Source organism: Echinops telfairi, unplaced genomic scaffold (genome assembly GCF_000313985.2).
Source record: "Echinops telfairi isolate 266 unplaced genomic scaffold, ASM31398v2 ScPeMD7_7473;HRSCAF=8511, whole genome shotgun sequence".
NCBI classification, from domain to species: domain Eukaryota; kingdom Metazoa; phylum Chordata; class Mammalia; order Afrosoricida; family Tenrecidae; genus Echinops; species Echinops telfairi.
The window spans coordinates 1,870,611-1,886,291 of record NW_022111377.1 but is presented as its reverse complement, the minus strand read 5'-3'; the positions used below and the strand labels follow the sequence as shown (position 1 = coordinate 1,886,291).

The 15,681-nt window shown below is 41.6% G+C and overlaps 1 protein-coding gene across 2 annotated transcripts in view; it reads right to left on the bottom strand.

Moving 5' to 3' along the window:
• Positions 1–5,154: 5,154 nt before the first annotated feature.
• Positions 5,155–15,681, bottom strand: part of USP6NL (USP6 N-terminal like) — a 182,659-nt gene continuing 172,132 nt past the window's right edge. For both annotated transcript variants that reach the window (XM_045285596.1, XM_045285595.1), the window contains one exon: positions 5,155–12,452. In XM_045285596.1, coding sequence (XP_045141531.1) covers positions 11,041–12,452 — 1,412 coding nt within the window. In that variant the 3' untranslated portion in view covers positions 5,155–11,040. The remainder of the gene's footprint in view (positions 12,453–15,681) is intronic.

Here is a 15,681-nt window from a genome sequence, read left to right as displayed (position 1 = left end):
CTCTAAGGAGCATACTGGCTGGTACTTCTTCCAAGACAGATTTGTTCGCTTGTGGAAAACTGAGAACGGGAAGAGAGTGTATGCGGATAAATTCTCTACACTCCTATTTTAAGGCGTCTGGAAGGCCGTGACTCTTGTGGAGGGAGACCTTCACATTCCTGGGTTGGAGATGAATCCCAGTCATTCTCCTAACTAAAGTTGCTCCCCCATAATAATGCCTATTTGAAGGTGTTGCTCACAAGCACATGGTCGCTTACAATACTCTTGAAAGTTATCTACCATCAGAAGCAAGCAGACCATGTAACATTAAGTGTGGCCCACTGCCCTCTGATAAGGATCATAGAGTGTTCCCCTGGAGAAGAGCCCAGGGGCATCTAAGGTCAAGTCAGCTAAGGGATGGTCAAGGTTAGGCTGTCATCTTAACTCTAGCACCTGTCCATCTTGTTACCTTTCTTTGCGTGTATACCCCTAGTTAGTCCCCTTCCTGTTACATGTATGCCTCTAATACAGTGGTTCTCAACCTTCCTAATGCCGCGACCCTTTAATAGTTCCCCATGTTGTGGTGACCCCCAACCATTTTGTTGCTACTTCATAACATAATTTTGCTGCTGTTATGAATCGTAATGTAAATATCAGATATGCAGGATGCATTTTCATTGTTACAAATTAAACATAATTATAGTGATTAATCACAAAACATGTAATTATATATTGTGAAATATTTGTTTTCCAATGGTCTTAGGTGACCCTTATGAAAGGGTCATTCAACTCCCAAAGGGGTCGCAACCCACAGGTTGAGAACCGCTGCTCTAATACAACCCCTTCCTGTTACATATGTGTATGATGTGGCTTGCATGCCCCAAATTAGATAAGCTTGTGAGCGAATACATTCGCCTCACTCTCTGGTTCGTCTCCATGAAAAAGGTGAGCCCTTGCCTGCCTTGTCTGATGTTTCCTTAATTTACCCATCAATTACACAACCGCCCCTTGGACCCATTCGGTTGTGGAGGCTGTCCCCCATATTTGTTCTTATGGCAACTCATGGTACTTTCAATATTCTTCACCAGCAACATAATTCAAATGCATTTGAATGCATTTCTTCATTCTTCCTTATTCCATGTCCAACTTTCATATGCCAATGAGGTGGCTGAAAATACCATGGCTTAGGTCTAGTGCACCTTAGCCCTCAAAGTAATAGTATAGTGAATAGTACAGCCCTTGGGTCAGGGTGTAGCTCCCACTCAAGTGTCCCTACGCCTGCTGGGCTCCTTGGTTGCTGACCCTTCTTCACTCCCCCCTTCCCCCCTACTCCCACCCCTCCATCTTCTTATGACGGAAAGAGCAGCGAGAGAAGGAAGACTTTTCAGGGGAAAAGAAATAGCCATTCCAGAGCCCCTCCAGCAAGGACTCACTGAATTCCATCAAAACACCAGCAGCGCTCATTCATGGTTAAAGCCTAGTCACGCGGGGAGAACAGGATGCTAATGCGCCACGTGTACTTTGTATTTGTATGCTGTCCTCTATTCTCATCTACCTGGGGGACCCCTGCCCCCTTAAGGGCCTTTTCTCTTCCTCACCCTGACTTCACTTCTAAAATCTTCACAGCATCTTTGTGCAAAAAAGAACTTCTCATGACTCTCCTTGATAGTCCATGGTTCTCAAGCCACTTCCAGCTCAAGCCGCCCGACACTCAACACAATTCGGAGCCTGGTTCGAGGCTGGCCTGGGGTGAAGCCAGCAGTCCAAGGCCTGCTAAGGGTGACAGGAAGGCTTTTGTACTTTTTTTCATTTAGCAATCAATCAGACATTTTCCCTTAGCAGTATATGTAAAGTTGCCTGCATATTTCTAAAAGGGTGAAAAAGGCACCCTTTTGTACGGTTATTTAACCCATATAAGCTATTTTGAGTGCTTATTAAAACAATGTAGCAATGGACATCTTTTCACATTTAGAGCCCTGGTGGCGTAGGTAGTGGTTATGTATTCGCTTGCTAACGGCAGAGTTAGCAGTTCAAAACCACCAGCCACTCCTTGGGAGAAAGAAGGGCTTTCTACTCCCATGTGTTAGTCTCAGAAACCCACAATGGCTGTTCTACTCTGTCCTGTAGGGTCACTGAGTCGGCATCGACTTGGTGGCAGGGAATTGGGGTTTTGCACTTAAATTCCTATAAGACAGAATCATTGTAGTAGTATGGATCAAAACACCAATTTAAATGGACTGTGGGACAGGTATGTTTTGGAATGCAATTTTCCTGTTGTTAACAGGGCATCAATAGCATTCTTGTCAAGCATCTTCATCAATTGTTCCCATTTCAATTTATCTAATTCATGAGGGTGTAGAACATGCTTAATAACCTGTACATTTTAATCTACATGTTTTAATATTTTTAGGCATTCTTCCAAAGGATTTTACAAATCCGAAAGAAGTTGGGGGGGGGGATGCTGGGTAGATCCCCTTAAATATGGCTATTAGCCCAATATAGCCCTAGATCCATTGATATGGATCGTTTCACATTTCTTGAACATCTGTGTTCCAGGAACCATTATCAGTTAGGTCCTAAAGCATCCTCTCAGGGAAGACCTCCTTCAACCTATTTTACACGAGAGACTATGGTCCTGCAAGTCTAATGGAATAGCTGAGACTCACACTCGCCTGTGTTTTTCCTACCATGCCATTTTAAATCTTCAAGTGTTTCTCAAAGTGGGTGATATGGCCGGGGTTGGGGGTTGGGGAGGTAATGGAACGGCCAGGGGTGGGGTGGGGAGGTGCAAAAGCAGATCCCTACATTTTATCCTGGATGATGGGCTATAGTACAAAGTTTTTAATGGCCAGGGGATGCTGTGTAGTACTCTTTTTTCCTGAAATGAGGGCAGTAGAACAAATTTGGGTTCTTACGTGATTTGCTAATACGGTTTTACAGCAGCTTGCTGATAGCAACGGCCAACAGACATAAGGAGTTGGAGGAATGGAGACATGAGGGCGAAAAGAAAGCTGTCGCCTTTTGCTCTGTATAGGTCGAAACACTTTCACTGTTAACAGACACAATCATCCATGGTTTCTCATCACAGGGTTAAATCTGAGGGCTCTGGTTTCTCAAAGTACATCCACACGTAATTATATTACCATGGAATGATTTAAGTTATGAGACCTAAGCTATAGAATGTTGGGTTATATTAGTGCTTATTAGCTTTACAAAATACACTAATTCATGGGGCCCACCCTGAAAGACTGCCCTAATTTGCCTGGGATAGGTCTGGGTATCACAACTTGGGAAGCTCCCCACCTGACTGATTCTCACTTGCAGGAATGGTGGAGAACCACTCTCTTCATCTTCAACCATCAGGCATCCAAGTGCAGTTTCTGTGGAATCAAGGATTGTTCCCCATGGCACTGCTTAAATGCCGGTGTCCCTCCACCTCTCCCGTCCCGAGCGTGGCATCTTCTTCCGGTGGTGTGACTCTAGTATAACTCAGCTACTGTCACGGTTTTAACCAGTGCTGTGCTATTGCATCCAAAGTCTGTCTCTGAGACAGTCAACGTCCTGTCAGACAACACCAGCTGTCAACTCCCTAAGCTCTTCAAATTCAACATGCCAAACAAGTCATTTTCTCACTAAGCCTACACTTGTTTCTTCTCCTGCATTATTTTTATCAACAAGTATTTCCTCTCTCCACCCTTTCATCTGGATCCTCCTCCTCCTCTAAATAGGGCAGCGTGATGTTGTGCACAGGCTCTGAAGCTCATGAAGAATGAAATACTTAGGAACAACTCCAAGAAAAGTGCACGACATATACAGAAGTGACAAACCTTGCTGAAACATTCAAGAAGATCCAAGTGAATGGAGGGAGTTTATGTTCATGGAGTGGATGACTCAACATTGCTTAAATGTTCGTTCGTCCTAAATTGGTCTATAAATTCAACATAATCCCTATCAAAATTCCAGGAAGCTTTTAAAATGGAAATTGACAGGATGATTTAAAATCTATCTATAAATGCAAATATATCCACGAATGTGTTGGAACACACAGGAGGCAAAGTTATGAATATTTCTTAGACATAAACATACACCTGAGGGAATGAATGGCCAGGCCTAGGGTTCAGGATTATGGTTCCGGGGGACATAACATGGTGCACAAAGACAAGGTTCTACATACTACTTTGATGTGCAACCGGAGTCTTAAAAGCTGGCCACTATGTCTGGAAGAAAGATGAGTACATGAGATAGAAGACACATGGAAATAACGAGTCTGATGGACTAATGGACCGCATGAAATGCAGCTCCACTGCTTACTGCTCTGAAGGGGTCTACATTAGGTCTCAGAGGAGGAGGAAAATGCGGGGGGTGGGGGTGGTGAAACCCTCAAAATCATAATAATGACCAAATGTTAGTATAACCAATTTCTTAAGATCAAAAGGGCGGCATTTACCAACAACAAAATTCAGAGGGCTAGGAACGAAGAATGGAAACTGGAAACACAGGGAAGAAGTAAGATAAGTGGGAAAACATTGAGGGAATACGGTGGATGAGTTGGAAAAAAGTGTATGAATTTCTGAGAGCTAAACTATGGCCTGCTATGCTAACCTTCACTTTATTAAAAACAAAACAAATCTGCCCAACTTATTGGGCAGATAAAATTTGAGGGTGAATCCCCTAGCCTTCATATATCTGGAAATAAACTCCCTTCCAAAGCTTAATTTTCAGTATGCACAGCTTGGAACAGTCAACCACTTGAGAACAAAAGGAGAGTACTTCCCCACGGACAAGCTCAGAAGTGCCAAGAAGGGAGGAGCTGTGACGAGAGGAAACCTAGGAAGTGGGATACGTGACGTTGCATTGTGAGGATGGCAATCAATGACACAACATAAAACATGTCTGACTTGTTCAATGGAAAGCTGGTCTGCTCTGTATGCCTTCGCTCAATTCACAACAAAAGTACACAATAAAGACAAAACGTTATATACAAAGGCAAAAGCCCCCCAAAATCCAAAACAATTTTTAAAAGAACAAAACTAATTAACTTATACTTACTGACTTTACAACTTACCAGAAAGTGATGACAATCAAGATTGTGTGGTACTGGCATGAAGACTAATGTAGGTCAAAGGAGAACTGAAATTTGTGCACGCGCATGCAGCACACACACAGAGTCAACTGTATTTTGACAGAAGTATCAAGGTGATTCATTGTAAAAAAGGGCAGTCTTTTCAATATAGGTTCTGGGTTCAACTGGAAAGCCACATGAGTTTAGGAACTAATGTCACATCATATATAAAGACATTCAAAATGGTTTATAGACCTAATTTAAGAGTGACAGCTATAAACTACTAGACTAAGGTATAATAGTCTCTTTAATCTTCGTGAGCAAAGAGATACAATACTAAAAGCACAATCTATAAAAGCAAAAACCCTGATAAAATGGACTTCATTAAAATAAAATTTTTTTAAACTTCTGTAAATCAAAAGATTAAATGAAAGGGGAATAAAAAGCCACACGCTGCAAGAAAACATTTACAAATTACATATGTCATAAAGGACTTGTATTCAGAATGCATGAAGAACTCTTACTAACCAGTGGCCCCCAAAAGTTTTTTTAAATAAGCCAAAGACTTGACTAGATTATTTCATCCAAGATACACAAATGGCGCATACTACAAGGAGATAGCACTTCACACGCACAACAATGGCTCTCATTTGTAAAAGGCTGACAATCGTTGGCTAGGAGGTCAAGATACTGGAGCCCTCTTAAACTGCTGGTGGAAATATCAAGTGGTGCTGTCAGTTCAGAAAAGTCTGTCAGAAAGTTAAATATAAATCAATCATACAATATCCCTCTTAGGTATATGTTTGAGGGAAATGGAAATAGGTGTCTACACAAAAAGTTGTATGCAAACGTTCATAGCAGCATTATTTATAGTAAAGAGTGGAAACACCCCACACATTTTCCATTGATCAAAATGTGAGAGAACCATACAATGGAATACTCTTCAGCAAGAGAAATGCCTGATTCATGCTAGAACATGGATGAACCTGAAAACATTACGCTCAGTAAGTCATCAGATCTGAAAGATCACATTCTGTGTGGTTCCATTTCGATGAAATGCCCAGAACAGGAGCATCTACAGAGCCATTCAGTGGTTGCCTCAGGCTGGGGGCAGAAACCGGCATGATGGTATCAGAGCTTTCTGAGGGGATGGTGTACTCTAACAGTGTGGGAGTTGTGCTTCTTGGAGAACTCGAAACTTTTCTGAAAAAAGCCATCGAACACTTCAAACAGATGAATTTTGTAGCAGGTCAATTATCCATCCATAAAGGTGTTTGGGGGAAGGGGCATAACAATGCTGAGGCTCTAGATTTTAGACTGCCTGCATTCAACTCCTATTTTACTGACTGACTGGCTGTGGCACTTGGGACAAGTTACATGAACTCTCTGTGCCCTCCTGTTCTTATCTGTCAACCGGGGATTATAATATGCATTTGGGAGAGTTAATGTGAGAAGGAAATGATTAACATGGTTAAATGCCTGGCACATAGATTAAGTATCAGACACATAGTGCGGAGCACCATTTTTCTTCTTCTTATGAGGACATACAACCAGTGATCAAGTCTTGCCATTGTACTTGGTCCACTTCTTCCAAACGTCTTCCTTGGCCGAGTTCTGCTCGACATTACCTTTAGTAAAGAACGCCTTCTCTACCGACCTCCTGGTTTGAGCCCTCACATTCAGCTTCCACAGCTCTGAAAGGCCAAGCATTTGCTATATATACCTGCAGGATCAAACTCCAGGACGGACAAAGCACTCCCTGATCTGGCCTCCTTGCCAGTCTCTCACCCCTCTACCCACATCGTGCCATTCTGCTGTAGAAATACCCCTCCCTTCCTCTTTGTGCACTGTCTACTGCCTGGGATTTGGGCATAAATGGCTTTTCAGGCCCAGCTGAGGCATCAATTCCCCTGAAGTCTTCCCAGACCTCGAGTGATGGGCTCACCATGTGCCCAAGATACAAATGTCCCACTTTGAAGTGGGACTCCAGTGCAGTCCTTTGTACACCTAGCACATTGTAGATGCCAAAAAAAAAATGCTGACTGAAGTCAATGGCCAGACTACTCAACATTTTCTCAGCACCTCACATACTGAGAACTCCCTTAGACTTCCAAACAACTTACACCTTTTAAAAGGCATGTTACTCTCAGCGGTAAATAACAGACAGAGGTTGTCTAGGAACAGTGGAACTCTTAATATGGCTCTGCCAATTAACGGGCTACTGTCAACAGCAGATGAGGTCAAGGACCAGGTCCTGCCAGCTCCATTTGAAGCAATCTGCACTGCCCATGCTATTGGCGAACAGTTCAGCAACACTTACAGAAATGGCGAGTAGTGTTCCTATTTCAGGTAGAGCTTTCCCTGATCTTCGGGGATCCTAAATTCGGATCTGCTAGGAATTATGGAGACAGCCCAGAGTGAGAGGAAGAGAGTTAATCCACTGCCACCACCCCTCCCCTCCCTACCTTTTTTTGCAGAGCCTAATTGAACTATAACTTTAAGGGAGAAAATAATAGAATTCTCTGATATCTATGTTCTATGCCAGAGATCCTAATTCAAGTGGTCTGCATGAGACCCTAGCCAAATTTTTATACTTTCAAATTCTCATCCATGTAATCCTAATGACCACCAAGGATGGAGATCCCGTCTTAGGCAATCTAAGTCAATTCCTAAGCTGATTCTCAGCTTTCTCATATATAAAATGGTGGCAGTTATGTTCATACTTAAAGAAAACTGAAAAAATACTTTTGAAATGAAAATTCATAAATAAATGTGAAATGGATTCCCTTCTCCTATTCTCCTACTTCGGTTCATCTTAAATGCAAAGTCTGCCTTACACAGAGCCTCCTAAATCAAGAAGCATTATTACTCATGTTAGATAAAGGCTTTATCAACCTACTCCCAAGTATAATCATTTTTAGAAATATAATCAAATATAAACTAAGATGAAAATGTGATTACTCTCAAAACATAATTAAGGATAATATTTCCAGATGACCAAGTTACAGGTCCTCTGTAACTAAATCCATATTTGCATATTTAAGTTTTTCTCTAACCACAAAACTCAAGCTCTCAGACAAGTATTGACTAGACACTGTTTTTGTGTTTGCATTGTTACTGGACCCCTGAGAGAAATCTGGAATGATTACACTTTGAAAGTCAATTTTACAGTTATACTGAGTATCACATAAAATTTAGCATTAAGCAGTTAAATCATAAAAAGAAAATTTAAACACATCCTATAAATAGCTAGTCTTCTACAGAAATGCCCTATTCGGTGAGTCTCTTTCTCTCTTCATTCTTTCAGGAAATATTCTACCATGTATACTCTGATATCTGATTTTATATCTATTCACCAATTTTAAAAGCTGCTTGTTAAAAGAGATAAAATCCTGTAAAAAATACTAAGCACCTGAAAGAGTCAACTTTTAAATACCCTTCAGGACCCTGAGCCTAACTATCAAGCGGAATTTAAGGAAATAAATAAGAACTCCACAAAGTGCTTGTTAAGTCAAACGTCCATGAAGAGAATAATTGATAATGGCAAACTATTTACAACATGACACTGCAAGCACAAAATCAGTCTTCCTAGCATAAAAAACCCTTCCAAATGTGTCATAAGTGTACTGACTCACTTTACTAATATTCTTAAATCTACTAATTATTAAAAGATATATCTGAAAGAGTAAAATTGTGCAGTGGAGTGGCAAAATAATTTCAAGTTTAAATTTCCGACTTAAAAAAATAGAGAAGTACATTGTATAATGGAGAAAGCTACAACATGACGGTATTGCTATCAATAATGGCATGGGAGGCCATTTGAAATACAGTGTTACCGGAAATCAGTCAAGCGCGTAACATAGCATCTGATGTACTATGAAATAATGATGAACACTGGGCAAGAGCTGCTCAGTTAAAAGAGATGCAGTGGTCTTGTCACAAGAAAAACATAAACAAACAAACAAAAAAACACAGAAAGGACACAAAAAAGAAATATAGTTATTACTTTTAGCATGTTAAAAACAATTACATCAAAAAGGTATACAGATAAAAAATGTCACAGATGACATAAGAAAATAGTGTGCATGTGTGTGTATATATCTCTATATAAATCTACAGTATTTAGGACTATTGATATATGTATACATATAGATATGTATGAGAGTGTGTGTGTGTGTGTATATATATATATATATATATACATACATACACTGGAGCAGCTCAGAGGCTGCTATCATCAACTACATTGTTCAGCTTGGTTTCCTACAAATCACAGAAGCAAGGCTTAAAAGAATTGGGAGTACTATCCTCAGCTACCATTGCAGATACATTTATTTCTATGCTTTCCCACAGTCTAACTCAAGACCCCAGTGCCATGAAGGATGCGGCGTTTGAGCTTCAGCGTAGTACTCGGCTGCAAATGCACTGCTTTTGTTTTTGCCATTTAATCACATCATTACCAAGTTGATTAAAATTACATTAGACTCATTATATACATAAAAAATATTGTCACATTCACTAGCTAAACAAATGCTACTCCCATTTTAAGAGACAAACTTTTGTACCTTGAAAGTTTAAAGCTCCCACTTGCAACAAGCGCCATCAGTGGTCGGCCTCCTGCTCTACCGTGCGAGAGGCTGGACAGAGGCCCCCAGGGACTGCATGGCCACACTTTCTGGAGGTGCCCTGAGGCCTGTGAGTATTCGGGTGACTGTAGTGTGATGGGATGTTTTAAAAAGACATTCAAAATGTTATACCAGGAACCTGCCCTTTTCTTTTCTTAAATGAAGAAAAAGAAAAAAAGGTTTCCAGAAAGTATGAAAGACACTATCTTTTCCCCTTTAAAATCTGGTATCTTGGTTTCTTCTTAAAAATCAGGTAGGGTGGTGTTTTACCATGCTGCACCACGGCAATTTAACGGTCCAGTCAGTGCCGAAACGTCCACTGCCTTACACGCTTTAAAGAGTGCCAGAAGAAAATGGTGTGAGTGATGCCTGGGGCCTCTGTGGTGAGGCCCTGCATGGCTAAGTAAGAAGAAACCAGATTGTTAATCCTGCTTTCAAATGAAGTTCAAAGGAGTGAATTCTGCTGCCCCGTGTGCATGCGTGATGATCGGTAACTTGCAGCTTCTCCTGCTGGCTTCTGCCCAGAGTGCCGTATGGCAGGCAGCATTTTCTCTGCATTCGGCCAGGAAGAGGCAGGTCAGAACAAAGGGCAAGAAAACATTCAGTGGACCCAACGAGAGCACACCTTTGGCCGTGACCTGACTGTAACTGCCCCGAATTTTTAGCACCATTAAAGGGGTTAGCCTTTCCTCCCAATGCCTTTAATTTTCAGACTGAAAGATGGCAGCACTTGAAGGAGAATGACGTGCATTCTGTGAGAGGTGGAATTAATAAAGCCAGGGGCATCTCTCTAGTCAGCTGTTAGGGCCTGGGTTAAAAATATTGGGAGGCGGGGGCTACGTGGGGTGGCGGCATCTAAGGTGACTCAAACACCAGCTAGGCAGATTATTCTATGGAGCTAGAGGAAAAGGAGTTGTCTCTTGAACATTTCCTTAGTTCTCTGTTCCAATGTGTGTGCATAGATGCTTACAATATCTATGAAAAGACACATACACTATCTGTGAAATATCTGTTCTACACAGACCGGTTTTCAGTGTTTTGTACTCAGAGTAGGCCAAGAGAGTCAAAATGGTCAGGTTTGGGAGAAAGCCATCAATGACACTGGGCAATGAAGCATTACTGTGCGTGCACCCCTAAATGCTATTGCTATGTTTCAATTCAACAGGGTCAGCGATGATGACATTCAAAACGCTCACCTTAAGCAGCGTGTACAAGAGATGACAGTATTTCCATATACTCTTATTACTAACAGAACATTAGAATTGTGGGAGTTGTTTTCAACTGTATAAAATACTGCTTTGGCAATTATAAACATAGCAATGTAGGTTCCGTATGGTGTCTAGTCTAGTATCTTTAGCTACTAGAGATACATTCTCACAGCAATACTGATTCTTGAATAGCGAGTCCATCCCGATTCCTGTAGTGGTAGGCCGGAGGTGAGGGCCCTGAATACTGATACCGTGATGAGCCGGCATCGTCCACCGCTGGCGAAGTTCTATACCGCACTGGACTGTCCACTGAAACTGGCGGGAGGCCATGGTCCTGAAAGGTTACACGTGGAAAGGCGGCGTATTTTGGTAAATTGGTAAAGTGGCTGCGCTTTCCATCTCGAGCCCACGGTTGCTCACGCATCTCAGACCTGCAGGTGTAACTAACTTCTGACCATTTCCTATTCTCTGGCAAATAATCCACTGGAGGAATGATGAATTTGCCATTCTTTGGTGACCCTGAGAACCCCCCAGCACCAATATCAACAGGAAGAACTTCTATTCGATTAGATGGCAGTACAAAGGGAGCAGGGCGGCTGTGAGGTTTCTCCGGAGAAGAATCTACTAAGGGGGTAGAGCCATAGGGCCTCCGGGATGGATTCGCTTGCATCCCATAGCTGGCCGGTGGTGCCTCGGTGCCACGGTTAGCAATGGGGATGTGTTTTGGAGAATTTCCATGGTAAACAGGGGGATTACTGTAGGATGGTGGGTGCACTGTTCCAGGATCTTCTCCATCTAATGGGGACAGGTGTCTTAGGTAACCTGGAGGCTGTACTTTAAAAGTAAAATGGTTTGGTACTCTTGACGGGCTAGAATGTGGCTCCGTGTGCTTTCTTGGACTGCTGTTGGAATAAAGAAGACTCCTCGGATTCTGAGAGTTCGCCCTTTCCAGTGCCTCTTCCACAGAAGTCCCGTTTTCGTGCTCCGCTCCGGGAACATTGTCATACTGGGACGCATTGGAACCACGCTTCCCTTCGTCAGCATCCAGCACCTGCAGCTTCTGCCGTGCATTTGAGAGTCGATTCTCAGCAGAATTTGGGATGGTCATTGTAAGGGTGGGGTTTGCTGACCTACCTTTACCTTCAAAGGCATATTTGGCGGTTTTTTCAACAGCCGAGCTATCTGAGGGTTTATTCCATCTAGGCACAAACTCCTTTCTGATATTTGAGGTGGCGTTGCTGTTTTGGTTAGCAGTTGCGTTACTATGCTTGGAATTGTCCTGGGGAACGGCTGGAGGTTTCCCTTGCAAAGCAACCTCCTCCTTAAGCTTTTTACTATCCTCATCCGTGGATTTCTGCCTTGGCTGCCTTACTCTTTCTGGCGTACCGTTGCTGCTTTGATGGTGAGGCGAATGCTCAGGTCTTTTGTGAGGAGATGTGGCACTTTCTCTTCTGCTGACTGTCGGAGGACTTGACTTGTTAACACTTCTTTGTCCATTGCTCAGGTGATTAACAACAGCAAACCGAGTTTCAGGTGGAAGTTGCCCCAAAGGTCTCTTGGGATATTCATCCTCTTTACCTAGAGGGAAAAAGAAATGTGTCAGTCAATCATCTACAATAGAATATACTATTAATAACTGCATACTTCTCATATGTACACTAATACACAACATACCCCAAAGAATTTTAGTGGCTGAAGAGAAAACGGCATTTTAAAAAATTGATACTACAATATATCCCCAATCTACATGTTATTAGGTAATGTGTAGGTGGATTTTTTAATGGCAAAGGTTCATAAAATTGTGTACGTATGCTTTTTTATCTTTGTAAAACATTATTGTTAAAAAACCCCAAACCTTATTGTTATATGCTTCTTCAAAAATGCAAACCTGATAGTCTCATTTCTATTCCCCACCCCACCCCCCCACCCAACCTTCCTCTCATTTCTATTCTTAAAATAACAATGCAGGTCAGTAATTCAGTATCTTACTGGTATAGAACATTACTTTTACTTTAATCTCTCTCTGCTAATACGGCTTGAAATCATAATAAAAAGTTCACTCTCAGCTTCAAGCAGTCCTAGTTATCTTTAGATCTATAGCCCAAATCACAGACACCTGGCTTGCCTTCCTAAAAGCAGACTTATGAACTGTCTTCTTCTTTTAGCAAGAATCACATACTTCATTATTTAGGAGGCCCTGCTGTTGTGGTTCTAGCACATCGTCAGTGTTAACAATGTAATGAAACCAACTAGAGTAATTACAACTTATCTTCTATAACCACTTCAAAAAGACAAGCCTTTCATATATATGTTTCATCAACGTTGTCAATATACATTCCTCCACGGCAGGGGAGATTCAACATGGTCTTCAGGATCAAACCGCCTGTGTTCGAATCCTGACCCTGCCACCCATAAACTGTGTGAACTTGGACAAGGTATGTAGCCTCTCTGAGTCTCATTTTAAGTGATAAGAATATCTCTTCTGCAGATGTGGTGTGAGGATTAGTTAATGGATGAATAAGCCTAGTATATTTTCTGGCATATCGCAGAGGTTTAATAAATAGTGGCTATCATTACTCTTTGGAATATAACATTCATTATCCCTCCCAATGTAGTATCACACATAAATCTAAATGCTATGCTATCCATGATTTCATCCAAATGATTGCAAACAAATGCTGAATTTGTTAGGACCAAAAATGATACACCTAGCTTTCTTTACCATAAATAGAATCGACTTGATGGCTGGGAAAAACATGTAAAAATCAATAAGGTAATCATAGATATCATAGAAAATTAAATGAAAATGCAAACAGGAAACTTAAAGAAAAGTGTCGGGAAATATATCAAGAGCTTATATTAGAGAAATGCAAATTAAAACACTCCCCAGATGGCTCTATCTCAGTATGTAAGTTTAGAGAAACAGCTAATATAGGAGCTCATAGGCCACTTATTAGGAGTCCACAGTAGTGTAACTTTCTGTTGAGCAATTTGACAAAATGTAGGCAATGTTAAGGTCCTTCGCAGCATAAATGGTTTGCCCTGAACTATCAAAGCCTGTGGTTCAAACCCATCCAGTGGTGCCGCAGAAGAAAGGCCTGGTGATCTACTTCCATACGGAGCACAGCAGAGAAAATCCCATGGAGCAGTTCACAGCTTCTAACACATGGGGTTGCCAAGGGCTGGAATGGAGTCAACAGTAACTTAAAAAAACCACCACAATAGAATTTTATGACCCAGCAACTGCTGAGAATTTATCCTGAAATAGTAAGCCAGGCATGTATACAATTCCAGCCATAAAAAACGCCTTGCTTTAGAGAATGTTAATGATGGATAAGTGTATGCTCAATAACGAGGACTTGTGAGAGTCTGTAACAACCGTGGAACAGAAACATGGTGAGTAAACGGTGGCTGTAAAGCGATAGGAGTCATGTTGACATACTAGTGCCATGCTGATACATGTGACATCATCAGTGAGACAGTTAGTTATAAACAACATGTGTAACATCATTTATCATGGAACAAATGTAGGCATAAGGCCACATATGTCTAGAAAACGGAACAGGGAACATGAGAGTATTAACAGTAGTGGTTAATACACATTACCACCACCACCACCCCAAAAAAAGGGTGGGCTTAGATTGTTTAGAACTTTTATTTTTGCTTAACCATTCTAAAAAAAAATTAACCATTGTTATAAAAAACAAAAACAAAAACTGCAAACATATCACTTGTAAAGAAATAAGAAGTCTAGCCACACTGAGTATTCTTCTATTAGACTCCCTCTTGGAGGACATTTGAGCTGCATTATTGTGCTCAAATGCTTTGTTTTTACTCAGACATAAGGCTGAAAGCATTCTTCTGACCTACCAAGTGAACAATCTTAACAAAAAAACGAGATTAACCAGATGTGGCATTTTTAATGAAGCCTTAATTAATGATTACCTTCTTTGCTTCCTACATGCTCAAAACCCATTCTTGCAATAATCAATTTATCAGTTCTTGCCTCAGGCAGACATCATGTTTATTGGTCTGTAATTTACATGATCTAATTCTTCCCTTTTGAAAAGTAGAACCAAATGTTTTGCATCTCCATCCTTCAAACACTTCTTTGGGTCCCAATTTTTCAAAGATTACTGACAATCATCTAGAGCGGTGGTTCTCAACCTTCCTAATGCCATGACCCTTTCATACAGTTCCTCATGTTGTGGTCACCCCCCCCAACCATAAAATTACTTTCACTGCTACTTCATCACTGTCATTTTGCTACTGTTATGAATTGGGCGACCCCTGTGAAAGGGTCATTTGACCCCCAAAGGGGTCACGAACCACAGGTTGAGAACCATGGATCTAGAGGATCTCACCTGCCAATGCACGAAGAAAAATTCGTTCTTCCTGGACACACTTACTCAGATCAGGTCACTCAGCCACGGCCCGGCCTTGTTTGGCTTTGAATTCCTATTATCGATATTTATTTGTACCTTCCCATTCTAAAGACTCTTTTTACTAGGAACATGGAAACAAAGCATGATTTGGACAGTGCCTACCTCCCCCAGCCACATGTAAGTGGGTCCAATACCTTCTGGTTCTTCTCCTTCAAGCATGAAGCACCCAGAGCTGGCTTTGGTTACAGTGTAAGGGTAGGGAAGAGAGGTTCAGGATGGGAGGGAGGGGGCAAGATGACATAACCAGAGGGGTTCATAAAGGCAAGTGCAGTGGAAGAGATCAAAGCAACAATACCCCCAAACTGTTTAGTTTGGGAGTGGAGAGGACAGTGGGGCATAGGGGGTGGGGTGGGGGTGAGGAG